Source organism: Scophthalmus maximus, chromosome 10 (assembly GCF_022379125.1).
Source record: "Scophthalmus maximus strain ysfricsl-2021 chromosome 10, ASM2237912v1, whole genome shotgun sequence".
NCBI lineage: Eukaryota > Metazoa > Chordata > Actinopteri > Pleuronectiformes > Scophthalmidae > Scophthalmus > Scophthalmus maximus.
Window position 1 is genome coordinate 522501 of NC_061524.1, and position 15000 is coordinate 537500.

The 15000-nt window shown below is 46.7% G+C and overlaps 1 protein-coding gene across 5 annotated transcripts in view; it reads left to right on the plus strand.

The window, feature by feature from the left end:
- Positions 1–15000, plus strand: part of ehbp1 (EH domain binding protein 1) — a 125622-nt gene that overhangs the window by 84559 nt on the left and 26063 nt on the right. For all 5 annotated transcript variants that reach the window (XM_035605032.2, XM_035605031.2, XM_035605034.2 and 2 more), the window contains 3 exons: positions 1274–1427; positions 1928–2028; positions 4384–4507. In XM_035605032.2, the coding sequence (XP_035460925.2) occupies positions 1274–1427; positions 1928–2028; positions 4384–4507 (379 nt within the window). The remainder of the gene's footprint in view (positions 1–1273; positions 1428–1927; positions 2029–4383; positions 4508–15000) is intronic.

Here is a 15000-nt window from a genome sequence, read left to right on the forward strand (position 1 = left end):
CCCTTTCAGTCCGTCAGTTGTGGCTTCAGGAGTCGGAGCGGGTCGACCACTGATCAGAACGTCAGTGGTCGGAGTGCAGGCGTAGCAGCCCGCGTTGTCCCCACGTCAAACTGTACCCGGGTTAAAGTGGGCGAGAAGGTGGAGACATGTTATTCAGGAAGTCAGAAGGAGCCAGTAGATGCTGCCCAGCAGGTTTTCTCTCCGTCCTGGTTGACGTCCACACAAACAAACAAAAGGAAACTTTGTCTCACATCCGAGCTCTGGCTTTATGTAGTAAAATATAAAGTTTAATTGGGCATTTTGTTCACATCACCTCATAAATAAATTTGCCTCGATGTGTCGTTGACTCAAGGTTTTTAAGTGGCTGGTAAAAAGCCGACAACGAAGCGAGAACAGAGTTAATTGCTGACATTGTTTCTGAAAAGTCAATAATCTGAAGCTAAACTAACAACTCTCCGTCTGCGGCTCGTTTCCTCGCCCGCACGCCGTCTCCATTAGTCGTCCGCCCGACTGTCTCCTCCCGTCTCCAGCGGCGGAACGCGTTTGCCCCCTAATTGTCGACTTTATTACACGTTTCGACGTCTTATTAACGTTTTGCCACGACGTCAATCTCATCGCCCGAGTCAGGTTTTCTTTTTTCCACTCGGCTTGGCATCTGTCGAGGCCTCTGTAATAAAACATTCTGCACACAGGAGAAACGAGCGTGCAGCTTTTTAACACATGTTCACTTTGAAAACAATAGCAGGGTTGGGTTTTTTTGCATTTTGCATAATCTGAATATATTTTATGGCTGGAGGTTTGTTGAAAGTCGAGTTAATTGCCTCCTTTTTGTCTCATGAGTGAGAGTGTGTGTGTGTGTGTGTGTGTGTGTGTGTGTGTGTGTGTGTGTGTGTGTGTGTGTGTATGTGTATGTGTGTGTGTGTGTGAAAACAATGCAGCTCACATATCAACTTCTACCAGATTTATCTGAAGGCCTTTCAGTCGGCGTGTTTGCTCGCGTGTTTGCGTTTGCATGTATGTTGTGTGAATCCAGAATCAGCTCCTTGTTAAAGCATGAGAGCAGATCTCAGTGGCTGCTAGAAGCCGACAGAATAAAAGACTTATTGCTAAATAAATTCAAGTCAATGATTTAAACTACTACATTTGTTTCTGTCTGTCTGTTTGACTATTTGGAGATGATCTGTCTTCATGTACTTGTAGAAGTTTCATCAATGACGTACAGTATCAACAGATTATCGAGTGCCTGAATCCTCATCTCCTCCGTGTCTGACAGAACAACGCTGAGGAGCTGCGAGCAGAGCGGCTGCGAGCAGAGCGGCTGCGCAGAGCGACGGAGAGGCTGCGCAGCCCGGTCGTCTTCAACAAGGACTCGGCCGTCCGCAAAACTCAGCTGAAGTCCTTCAGCCAGTACGTGGAGAACCGACCGGGTGGGTGACGACACAACACAACACAAACACACACAATCCATACAGTGTTTCCCAGGGAGGAGTGTGTGCACACACACCTGAGAGTTCAGGGACAGTTCTGGAAAAGGTTCCTCATCTCGTCCTTTTACTTCTCAAGTGGTTTGTTGCAACACGATCATTTCACAAGTTTTACAGCAAAAACCACACACCCACAAACAAAAAGATAAGTGTTTTCATATAGAAGAATCTCAATCACTCAGTGGCTCAGTCAGAGACATGAGGACTCGTGTTCACACCAGACACGATGCTCACGAACTCTTCACGCGATGACATCACATACAGAGTCGACGAAATTCAGAATATTCACGTGACGCAAGATGTTAGTAGCAGTATTGCACTTTTAAAAAACATGAATTGACACGGACAGATCACTGACAACTAGGAAGGGATTCCTCAACTGTCTCTTAAATAACAGGCCGTAGTTGTTTTGCTGACGTCCGTCCACATCCTCTTCTGTCCAGAGGTGAAGAGACAGAAGTCTGTTCCTGAGGATCTGAAGAAGCCCGAGGACGACCGAGGTTCACCCACAGACGTGGATGTTCGCAGACCATTGGAAGAGGAGGTTTGTTGTTTCCTCCTGAATCATTCTTCTGTTTGCAGCCGGAGCCTCGGCCTCGTTAATGAGTGGCGAGGTCAGAAGTGACTGCTCCCTCTTGACCTTTTCTAGTTCCTCGTCTCTCTAAGATAAATCTGTCAGTGATTTCTTCTTCTCTGCTTCAACTTCCCTCCTCCTCTTCACCTTGTCCACCTCACACACTGTCTCTCTCTACTGTCCTCAGACATCTAAGTATTGATCTGACAGGCGGCCATTTTAATTATAACAATGGTAGATATCAGCTGCTCTGCCATTTAGAGGTGCGGCTGCGTGTCCTTCAAGTGCACACACACACACACGCACACACACACACACACTCTCTCTCTCTCTCCTCAGCCTGTGTTAGAACTCGTGAGTACAAAGCACAGTGTCTATATAAATGCTATTATTCCGGTGAGTGTGTGGTTCGACAGGAGACCACGGGGGTGAATCTCTCCTCCTGAGCAGCCATCTCCTACCCTCGACCCCTGCCCCCCTGCCCCCCTCCACCCCAGTCCCACACACACACACACACACACACACACACACACCCTCCCTCCCAGTGCCGGGCCCCAGGGTTAATGGGTGTTCAACCTTTCCATTATCCCGATCAGCCAAGAATTACCTGCTGAATGATGTTTGCATTAATATAATATATATGGTAATTTCCCTCCTCTTAATTACGGCTGGGCCGAGCGCGGCAAGGGGAGTGGGCTGATCATGTGTAAAATTGATTTGCCAAGGAAGAATATGGTGATAGAGCGAGAGCGCGCGAGGAGGAGGCTGCTGGGAATCGACGGGCGCACGCACGCACGCACGCACGCACACACACACACACACACACACACACACACACACACACTGGAAAGAGAACAGGGAAAAGTGCTGGCCTGGGTGGAATAAAAAAAATGAAAAAACTTTCTCCCGCTCACTAGTTCTCCTTCGCATTAAGAAAAACGAAGTGCATCAGCAATAAAATGGAGATATTTTTTCCGGATGCATCCTCTAGTCGTGAATTTGAATAAACATCTCTCCTCACTCGGGACGAGTTTCTCCTCCGGGGGAATAACAAGTAGTCGGGAGACGAAGGTGGTGACGGGGTCAGGGACGGAGTGTGTGTGTGTGTGTGTGTGTGTGTGTGTGTGTGTGTGTGTGTGTGTGTGTGTGTGTGTGTGTGTGTGTGTGTGTGTGTGTGTGTGTGTGTGTGTGTGTGTGTGTGTGTGTGTGTGTGTGTGTGTGTGTGTGTGTGTGTGTGTGTGTGTGTGTGTGTGTACATGTTCAGGTGGGTTAATATCACATGAGCGAAGTCCACCTGTTAAATATGAAAATATCCACAGTGATGATCATCCGCTGGAGGCACCGAGAATAAAAGTATTGATTCTGGATTGGATGTTATACCAGGACAATGTAACATCAAGGTGATATGACTGATGGAATGGGACGACAGCGTCACAGTGACTGTGATCAGACCACTCCTTCCTGAGCTGCAACAATCAGTCGATTAGTGATCGACGACTAAATCAATCAGCAACTCTTTTGACAGTCGACTAATCGGCTCAAGTAGTGAACTAGTAGTGAACATGTCCTGGTTCCTTCGCTCCTTTTTGGACCAAACAACGAATCGATTAATGGAAACAATCGACAGATGAATCGATGATGAAACTGATCGATAGCTGCAGCTCCAGTCGCCTTCGTCTCTTCCTCTGAGTAACATTCAGATGAGACCTCGGCTTCTTTTATCCCCGTTCACAATCAGACGACAGATTAATACAGACTCCTTCATAAAGACAGGATTTCATCTGTCGTCAGGAGATGGAGGAAGTGCTTCTTTCTTTCTTTGTGTATGTGAGTGGCAGCATCAACTTTAGGTTTTAAATCATTTGCACGTGTTCCTTTTCTTTATGAACGAGGTGAGAAAAGAGAAGATAAGATTCACAATTTAAAGTTTATTCTAAACATTCAATAAAAGTCAGCTGTGAAGTAAAAGGTTTCGTAGCAGCAACAGTTTGTCACCGACTGTTTTTCTATAATCTGTTGTGAAATGAAACTCTTTTATTTTATTTCTGCCAAACATTCTCTCGTCTTCTGTCCTGACGCCACATATCCGTCAGACATTGTCTCTCTCCTCCTCCCTCTCATCCTGTATTTAGTTTTCTCCCTCGACTGTCGTCATCCTGTCGCGTCCCCTCCATCTCTGTGTTTCTCTCTATTCTCCCCACTGTTCTGTTTCATCCCTCCATCCTGTTTCTCTCTCCCCGTCCTCTGTTTAATGCCGTATCGCACTACTCTTCCTTTTCTCTCCTAACCATTCTCTCTCTCCCTCCCTCCCTCTCTGCTTGACAGAAGGCGTTCAAAGACACCAGTCAGTATGTGGTTGGGGAGCTGTCTGCACTGGAGAGCGAGCAGAGGCACATCGACGCCCGAGCAGCTCGCGTGGAGAAGAGGCTGCGCTATCTCATGGACACAGGTACCCCAAGCCCAATTACACTGGAAAAACAGTTTTGGCAAATTGAGCGTACGCACACACACACGCACACACACATACACACACACACGCGCACACACACACACGCACACACACACGCACACACACGCACACACACAAACACACACACACGCACACACACACACACACACACACACGCACACACACACACGCGCACACACACACACACACACACACGCACACATGCATGTACACTTGGGGACTTGTGTGTGTGTTAGTGTGAGAGGGAGTCTTTGAAGCCCCCCGTCCTTCCCTCCCTCTCGGTTGAATGTTGAGCGACGGAGCGCTGGGTGGATATGAAAGGAGGGGATGGGGGGTGAGGGAGGAGGTGGAGTAGGGAGGGGAAGGGATGGGTGGGGTGGGAGTATTGGGGGGGAGTGTGTCTCGGGGATGGGAGAAGAAGGGAGACCTCTCTGGGCCGGGGTGATAAGGGAGCCCTTCATGGGGGAAACGATAACTGGGTGCGATAGCGGAGCCCCAGCTGAAGTCTCCACTGCAGCCGTTTGCCAGCCGCGGCCCCAGCCAGCCTCCCTCCCTCCACACTATTGAACAGTGTGCTCAGCCATGCACAGCCACACACACACACACACACACACACACACACCCTCCTTCCCCCTAGTACATATCTGGCCTTCATTGATATGCTGTATAAGGAAAGACGGGCTGAGTTGAAGGGAGGAGAGAGGGAGAAGCAAAGAAATGTTTCAAAAAAAAAAATCAGGCAACACAACATGAGCGCTGACACAGTTCACAAATCCACGACAGACACACACACACACACACACACACACACACACACAGATGCTTACACAGCCCGCGCATATACAAAGTGAAATCCGGGGTTTTGGCTTGTGAACGCAGTCGCTATTCAGAAAGGTTTTTATTTAAGATTTGGCTGCTGAGGGTAAAACCTTGTTAGAGGACATGAGACACGAGAGCTGAGCCAGAGGAGGAGGAGGAGAAGGAGGAAGAGGAGGAGAGGAGGGGAGGAGAGAGGAGGAGGGGAGGAAGAGGAGGAGAGGAGGGGAGGAGAGAGGAGGAAGAGGAGGAGGAGGAGAAGGAGGAAGAGGAGGGGAGGAGAGAGGAGGAGGGAGGAGGAGGAGGAGAGGGGAGGAAGATGGGAGGAGGGGAGGAGGAGTAGAGGAGGAAGAGGGGAGGAGGAGGAGGAGGAGGAAGATGGGAGGAGGGGAGGAGGAGTAGAGGAGGAGGAGGAGAGGGGGAAGAGGAGGAGGAGGAGGAAGGGGGGAGGAGGAAGAGGAGGAGAGAGGAGGAAGAGGGGAGGAGGAGGAGGAGGAGGAGGAGGAAGGGGGGAGGAAGAGGAGGCTCCGTTCAGTCCCCAACTGAAACTGGAGTAGCGTTGTCATTCTGTGCTCCTGAACCGTCCCTGCTCCCTCACCCACGACGTGGTAACTGAGGCTGTAGGTTCAGAATTCACGAGGTCGTTCAGCAGCAGCGTTCGTTCTCTCTCTGATCCATCGGCCGGTGAACGCGGTGTTTTCATTTCATTTCAGGTTGTTTTTTTTGAAAAAGGGAAACTGGGGCTGTGGGATTTGCGCTCAGCGTCTCCATCCCATGTGGGTGCTGATATCCAGACGATCTCGTCCTCTATTTGTTGTTTCCTTTCCTTTCCTTTTTTTTGTTGCCTGCCTCTGTGCCCTCTTCCCCCGTCGGAGCAGCTGCCATTGTGTCAGTCTGAGGGGCTGTTTCCTCCTCCTCCCTCTTCTTCGCCCACTGATAAAGCAGGTTGTAGCCAGAAAGACGCCAGACTATTTACCTCCAAACATATATATATGAAATATACCTGTGGGCCCCTCCAGAAGAATCCGATTCACCGAGGTGACAACAGAGAAGGCGACAAAATAATAAAAGAATAAAAAACGGTATCACAAGGAGAAATTCACCTTGGAGGCTTTTCACTTCCTCTTTTATAACATCGGTGAGGAACTGAAATTGAAAAGATAAATGTGGTTCCCACCTGTCGACACACTTGACCTGTGGGTGTTGTAGTAAATATACGGTATTGGTTTCTGTAGTTATGGTCACAGTTGTGCCACATTTAAATACTTCCTGTTCAGGAGAACCAACGGATCAGGAGCACGTCTGCTCCCGACTCCTCCCGACTTTACTTCCTGAAAGTGTTTCTATATCTGATTCTGCAGAGACTCGTCCGATAGGTTATGGATCGAGCCTCTGGGCCGCGGCTCCGGAGGCATCGGAGCGAGATGAGCCGCTGACAGCTGGTCACTAGAGTAACCTTTATCACCTCACACACCCAGGTCACCTTCTGTGGGCTGTCACAGATGATAGATATTTTTATTTTTGATTGAAGTTGTGGCTGATTGGCTGTTTTCCGGTATTGATCCGTCACATCTGTCTGCTGCCTGTACTGTACTCGGGGACATGGGGTGAAGACCTGCTCGTGTCTCCACTGTGATGTCCAAAAACTATACAGAAAACTCCAACATGATGTTTTGTTTTGTCCACACACCAAAGATATTCAGTTCACTGTCACAGAGGAACAAAGAAACCAGAACATATTCATATTTTAGAAACAGAAATCAGAGCTTTTTTAAAAAATAAATACTACTTGAACCGATTCATCGATTATCAAAATAATACATTTATTAGATTAATTTAGTAATCGATTACTGATCAACTAGTCGATGAACTGTTGCAGCTCTACTGATGGTTGGGCTGGAGTTCAGATGATGATCACAGAAACTATAATATGATAAGAAACTAAATTGGAGCTGGAGTCACAAATTCAAAAGAGAGGCTACAGACACAGAAGTACATATTTTCTTCAGACATTGTTTTTACATCACGATCACAAAATGCCTTGAATCGAGTGTATACATCATGTGTATACATCATGTGTGTACATCATGTGTATACATCATGTGTGTACATCATGTGTGTACATCATGTGTATACATCATGTGTATACATCATGTGTGTACATCATGTGTATACATCATGTGTATACATCATGTGTGTACATCATGTGTGTACATCATGTGTATACATCATGTGTGTACATCATGTGTGTACATCATGTGTGTACTGTACATCATGTGTATACATCATGTGTATACATCATGTGTGTACATCATGTGTATACATCATGTGTGTACATCATGTGTGTACATCATGTGTGTACATCATGTGTGTACATCATGTGTATACATCACAATCACAAAATGCCTTGAATCGAGTGTATACATCATGTGTGTACATCATGTGTGTACATCATGTGTGTACATCATGTGTGTACATCATGTGTCTACATCATGTGTGTACATCATGTGTATACATCATGTGTGTACATCATGTGTGTACATCATGTGTGTACATCATGTGTGTACATCATGTGTGTACATCATGTGTATACATCATGTGTGTACATCATGTGTGTACATCATGTGTATACATCATGTGTGTACATCATGTGTGTACATCATGTGTATACATCATGTGTATACATCATGTGTGTACATCATGTGTATACATCATGTGTATACATCATGTGTGTACATCATGTGTGTACATCATGTGTATACATCATGTGTGTACATCATGTGTGTACATCATGTGTATACATCATGTGTATACATCATGTGTGTACATCATGTGTGTACATCATGTGTATACATCATGTGTGTACATCATGTGTATATATCATGTGTGTACATCATGTGTGTACATCATGTGTGTACATCATGTGTGTCCATCATGTGTGTACATCATGTGTATACATCATGTGTGTACATCATGTGTATACATCATGTGTGTACATCATGTGTGTACATCATGTGTATACATCATGTGTGTACATCATGTGTATACATCATGTGTGTACATCATGTGTATACATCATGTGTATACATCATGTGTGTACATCATGTGTATACATCATGTGCTTCACTGATTATTCCCCATATGTAGTTCTATAGTTTCTCAGGTTATTAACCAGGTGAATGTCTGTAGTTTATACCAGCACAGCACTCGTACGGTCATGTGACCCTGAGCGACTGTTCGTGTCTCCGCTCCGTCAGCAGAAGATCCACCGCTTCCCCATCACGTCGCGCTTCGTCAATCCTGAGCCGCCTCCCTCCTCGTCCGACTGCGTCTCATATTGTTTATCTCTCACGGAATCAGGTCCTTAATAACGTTCATTTTCTAACTTTTTGTGATCAATTTTATTTTATTTTTTATTTCCTTCTCTCTGTTTCTGTCTCCATCCTCCACTTTTTATTTTTTTATTTCCTCTGTTCCCTTTTTATCCCTGTGAATCTCCATTTCTCTCTCCCTCCCTTCTCTCCCTCCCTCCTCTCCCCCTTGCCTCCCTCCTTTTCTCCCACATCTCTTCCTCTCTCCCTCTCTCCCTCTCTACCTCCCCCCTCCCTCCTCCATCCCTCTCTCCCTCCTCCATCCGTCTCTCCCTCCCTTCCTCCTCTCTCCCCCTTGCCTCCCTCCTTTGCTCCCACATCTCTTCCTCCATCCCTCTCTCCCTCCATCCCTCCCTTCCTCCTCTCTCCCCCTTGCCTCCCTCCTTTTCTCCCACATCTCTCTCTCCCCCTCGGTTTGGGCACAATGCAGCGTTTTCTATTAGGCCGCCGCCTCCCCAGATGAATCCAGAGTAATTGGGGTGGTTAATTTATTTACTCGGAGGCAGTTCACAGCACATTAAATAATAGAGATAATTGAACAAGAATTGTCAAGTGTCCTCTGATATCAGACACATTACAGGAGGGAGTGGGCATAAAACTCCATTTCTATGCCCCCATTGTTTATGGTAATTAAGTACACAGATTTATTCCTTGGTTGCCTTCCAAGCTTATGGCAAGCGCCATTGTTGTCTTCTATTAATATGTAATCAGTAAATAGTTTAATTTTCTAATCTGCGGTTGGAGAATTCACTTTCTAACAACTCTTAATTACTGCTGGGCTCTAATGAGTCCCGGCGTGCTGACGCGGCCGGCCAATCGGAGGCCGCGCCCGGGTCGGGGGGGAATTTGAATTCCTGCGACGACGCCCCTCGACTAATGAACTTGTTATTCTTGCGCCGGCGGGAGCGTCGTCCTTCACACGTGCAACACGAGGACAACGTTCGCCTCCGGCATCAGGACTTCATTTATTAAATGATATATTATAGATTATTAGTACATTTGAACATATGCGTCATTCATAATCATATTTTATAGTTGTCTGTGCCGTAGGACGTTAGGAAACATTCCTAAACTTTTTTACGCTTGAACGTCTGATGGTGTCTGAGATATGTTTTGTTTTTCTGGATTTACATTTTGATTTTATCGCAGACAAATATCGGATGAGGACAATTTTAGGAGGAATGTTTTTTAATAATTCTAACACGCTCTTGTTTCCTTTCCGTTCTCTCGTTTTCCTCTTGTATAAAAATAAGATCCCGTTCATCACTTGTACGTTTCCAGCGACTCGTGTAACGCGTCTGACCTCGGCTTTGTTGTTTTTCAAAAAGGTATTGTTGAGCAGAAAAACATATCAAACTCTCGCTGATTGAAAATTCAGCTCGAGGTACGATGGAGCATTCAAATGCTTCGTGTAGCCTTCAGAAGAAACCCCCCCTCGTGTTTGAATATCTCTCCGCCGCCCCCCCACCTGGCCCCTGCACCTATTTACACACACCTCCGTTTCAAATAGCTATATAACCTGTAACAATGGACGCAATTATCCAAATAATGGCACTTAGCCGCCGCCGCAGAGCCGCCCCTCACCTCCTGCGCCTCGATAAGAGATAAACAAGCAGAGAGAGAGGGCACAATGAGTTCTACCTCTCCAGATTAACATATGTTTAAAAACTGCTCTCCGAGCCGATAAGATTGACACAGGGCTTCTTTTTTAATGCCGCACGTTTCCCTTTAATCTGCCTTTGTGTCGGCGAGAGGAGAGAAAGGCCCGAGGAGGATCCAGCAGGAGCTTAATGTACTTTGCACACGCAGCGTATCCCGCTCAGGATCTGAGGAAAGGGAGCGACTGTCAACGTCTTCACACCGGACCTCCGACGGGGGCTGTGGTTCTGTGGAGGGTTGAAGAACGGGAATGTCTCAGATGTCCAACATGGCTCTCAAGTCCTTTCATTGAACGGAAGTGTTGCTAGTTTCTTCTGCTAGTGAGATCAGATGGTTCTCAGACCAGTGCACAAACCATGCTCCAGTCATTGTCCCTAACTTTTTCCTGCCTCCTCCAAAGTCAAACTCTGGAAAGCGTCGGGGAAAATTGTGTCCGGACGTTTCCCCGAGTTTGACTTCCACACATGACGAATGGCGCAGCAGATCGTCTGAACGTCCCGAGGCGTCCGTGTTCTGAGTGTTCGACGTGACCGCTCGCTCGCTGACGGGAAAATGTCAGCGGCAACATTTGTTTGCACATTTGCATTTTCACACACAGCCCCTCAGGAAAAGTTCACTTAAACGTCCGCACTTCACGTGTGTGGACACACTCACGTTGTCTTTCCTGCAGACACTTCCCTCCTCACACTAATGTCAGTGGAGGTGTTATACATGTTTAAAGATCCTCGGCATCGCGCGAGCCGGCCCCTCACTCTTCTCTCCTCTCCCCACGTCTGTCGTCCTAATCCAGCATTGTGGCAGCATCAGCTTATAGTTTGACTAAAGATTCAAGCGACGTGAGTGTCACGGGGACTCGTGCACACACTCGCGCGCGCTCGTCTCGCCGCAGCAACACAAACAACGTCCTTTAAGTATATTATCAGGAGCAGTTCTTTTACGAAACGTTTTGCCGGAGAAGCTTAACATTAATTATTGTAACTTTGGGCAGATTACAGCCTCGTGAGCAGCGGCAGACTCCGTCTTGACCTCCTGTGTGAGAGCTTAAAGACACAAGAATGGCATTTTACCCAAGTTTAATGGGATAACCGCTCTTAATCTTTCAGCACTGAGAGAAGAGAAGGTGTTTCGCACTATAATACCCCTCCCCAGTTCACACAGGCTTGTTGTCCAGGTGCCACGTGAGCCGCTCTTCACACAGCCTCTCCTCCCGAGTCTTCCAGTCAACGAAGATGAAGGCGTCTGGGCCGGAGGCTGCAGGCCGCGCCGAGAACTGGTGATTGAATTTGTGGAGCAACGAGATTGAGCAACTATTGTTAATCCATAACCACCGAGGGGGTTCGTAAGATGAGCTCGTGGCAGAGAGAGATGCAGCCCGACAGAAAGAAAGAACGAAGATGTTCGTCTTTACAAGCCTCTGGTCATTTACTTGTCGTCGTCGTCGTCGTCAAGGGTTACGAAAAGAGCACTCGCCCCTCATTCGAAGTGGGCTTTTATTTATTTGGGCCGCAGTGGAATGTGTTTGTGGTCATTTTGAATTCACTGCAGGAGCGACTGAAATGTGCAGATCGCTCCTTTAAAACCCCATCGCCTTCTTTTCTCCCGCTCGCCTTTGAGGGGACGAAACAAAGGATGTGAGCTTTTTGTGTGTGTGTGTGTGTGTGACTCCAGGGTTCAACTGGGTCAGAACACAGATTAACCCCCCCCCCCCCCCCGCCGCTCGTCCATCCTTCATCGTGCCTTTAATCTCCTCGGCCATTTTAATGTGTGAGCAGCAAAAAACAATTTAATTACTCATCTTGTGAGGACCCTGCACAAGTGACCGATGCTGACCCCCCCCCCCCCCCCCCCCCCCCGTGCACCCTCACACTCCCAGATGTTGCTCTGCTTCTTTCTTTCTTTCTTTCTTTCTTTTTTTCTTCCAGCTCCGTGTCAGCCTTTCATACATTCTTTAACAGTCGGGATGAAAGGGGGATTTTTAGGAAGATTAGGGAACGGGATCCTCTCGGCATTGTCTGAGAATCTTCAGATGAAACGAGCTGGGTGGATGGAGTCAACGGGGGGGGGGGGGTGTAGCCACTCACCGCAGCCCAGAAGAGACATGCAAGTCAAATTTAGTTTCTACGTCATTTTATTTATTACCTTCTGTCTCGATATTATTATGGTCAGAATTCTTCTCCTCACTTCCTCTAAATCGTCATCTTGGACCTAAAGTCTTATAAAGTCTTACTCTCGGGTCTGAGTGACGTACATTTCATCCCCAGAGGTTGTGTACGCAGGACGGAGCGTTGAGCTGAAGAGAAGAATGAATAAGAACAACTGTGCGTCTGCGTGATTGAGGCCTTACAGCCTGCCAGCGACAGGCCGATTTTCAGCAGAGGGGCGAGTGAGAGGGGGGGTTGAGAGAATTGCGAGGTGGACAATGGACGCTTATGATAATCTGCTCTTTATTGGAGCATCCCGCCAAAGCTTTCATCAGCCGCCTCTCTGCCCGGGACCCCGTGCAGCCGCCGCTCGCAACAAACCCTGCAGCAGGCTGCCAAACACACACACACACACACACACACACACACACACTATACAAGTTCCACACTAACACACAAACTGAGAATGTTCATACACAGAGGGGGAGGAGCTACACACTCGGCTACAAAACACGCTGCAGTGTTTTTGCTGCTGTAGATTTATTTAAACCATCTTCTTATAAATTGTTGAAGTGTGAATTTAAAATGTCCTTACGTTGCTCAGATTCTCTTCAGCATATTGTTTTGCTTGTGTTTTTTAGTGTTTTTAATTTGATTGATTAACTGTTTGTCCAGTGAGATAATTGAATTCCAACCTCACAGTCAATTAATCGAGTCTTTCTCATGTTAACGTCCGCGGCACTCGACAGTGCAGGTTAATGACGGAGGCTTGGTCAGTAATTACACCATTCACTTGCTAACACAGCTGCTTGCCATGCTACTGTTGTCATCAACCCCCCCTCACACACACACACACACACACACACACACACACACACACACACACTCCTCCCTATTTCCCATTGTAATGAGGCTCTCCAGGCTACAAATACCAACAGCTGTCTTTCCTCAATACATTTCCATTTAAATATCTATTTAAACAGCAATTTAACATTTGTGTATTGAATCTACTGGAGCCACTAACAGCACCGCCCTGGGGGGGGGGGGGGGGTCATTTAACACATTTACAAACATATTAAGGAGAATGTATATTAGAGTTTATTAAATAGTTTAGTCAAGAGTGAGGCCTGAGCTGAGGAGGAACGAGAGGGAGAGTGATGGATGAAGAAGGGAGGAGGACGGAGAGAGAGAGGGGGGGGGGTGAAGGAGGATGACTAATGTTGTTAGCGGAGCCATTACTGGTCCGCAGATTAATTCATTAAGCAAATTCATCGTTCACCTCCCCTCGGCCCTCCTGTCACCAGGCGTGTAATATGACACCCCTCAAATTTGTTCTAACATCAACCCCAGGGGGGGTCGACCTCCCCTTTTACACACACACACACACACACACACACCCTCCTCCTTCTCTTTGCTAATGGAGCAGGCGGAGCCACTCATGCTAAAAGGATTCCAGCTGTCTGTCAGCAGGGTGGTGGGGGGGGGGGTCCTCCACTGGGGGTTATCAGCTCTCTCTCTCTCTCTCTCTCTCTCTCTCTCTCTCTCTCTCTCTCTCTCTCTCTCTCTCTCTCTCCCACACTTTTTCATTCATAAATATCTCTGCTCGCGTCTCGTTCCTTTTTCAGTTTGTAGTGAAGTTGTGAATGATTCTGTCGAACGTCTGTAGACTGAAGGTTCAGTAGAATGATCATGATTTATTCTAAATGTCACTACAGTGATGAAAGTAAACAACAATTGAATTAAAAGTATTGAATGTTTTCGTGCCAGAATCTGACACCAGTAGATATATTTTAGTATAACCTAAGGAACCCTCAGAGCTCCTGACCTCTGACCCCGACACCACGGACTCGTGTTGCTCCGCCGCTCCGAGCCCGACCGGTGGTTCACACCTCGGTTGTGTGTAAACACACTCAGGGAAACTAAACCACCGGCTTAACCTGAGCTCAGCTCCACGAGCCCCGGCTTTATCTGCATCTCTCAACTGTCCTCATTCCATAATGCAGCTCTTCAGTGGGAGGAGTCAGAAACCAGTGGCGATCTGCACTTGATGACATGTCAGCATTTGGTTGTTAGACCGTCACAACTGGAATGTTTTACATATTCATCTTAGACCAGAAACAAACTTAGTTTTTGTGTCTGTTCACTGCAGAATAGTTTTTTGGGGGGTCATATATCTGGTTAGATGTCATTGGTGTGTTTTTAATAATAAGATTTTGTTAAATACTATAATGAGAGTAGATTTAGGTTGATAAGAGATTCATAATGTTGATCATTTGATCAATTCCATCTAGAGCATGAGACACAGACATGTCGGTATTACAGAATAAACAATGAAAACATTCACAAAAAATGTAAATGTTTTTTTAATTCATGTCCTTTATTTTTAGTTGTATTTGAGATTTTTTATTTATAGTAATCAATAATAAAGTTTATAGTTAAACTATATCATATCAAGCCTCAGTTACATTTATTTGTCATAAGGGTT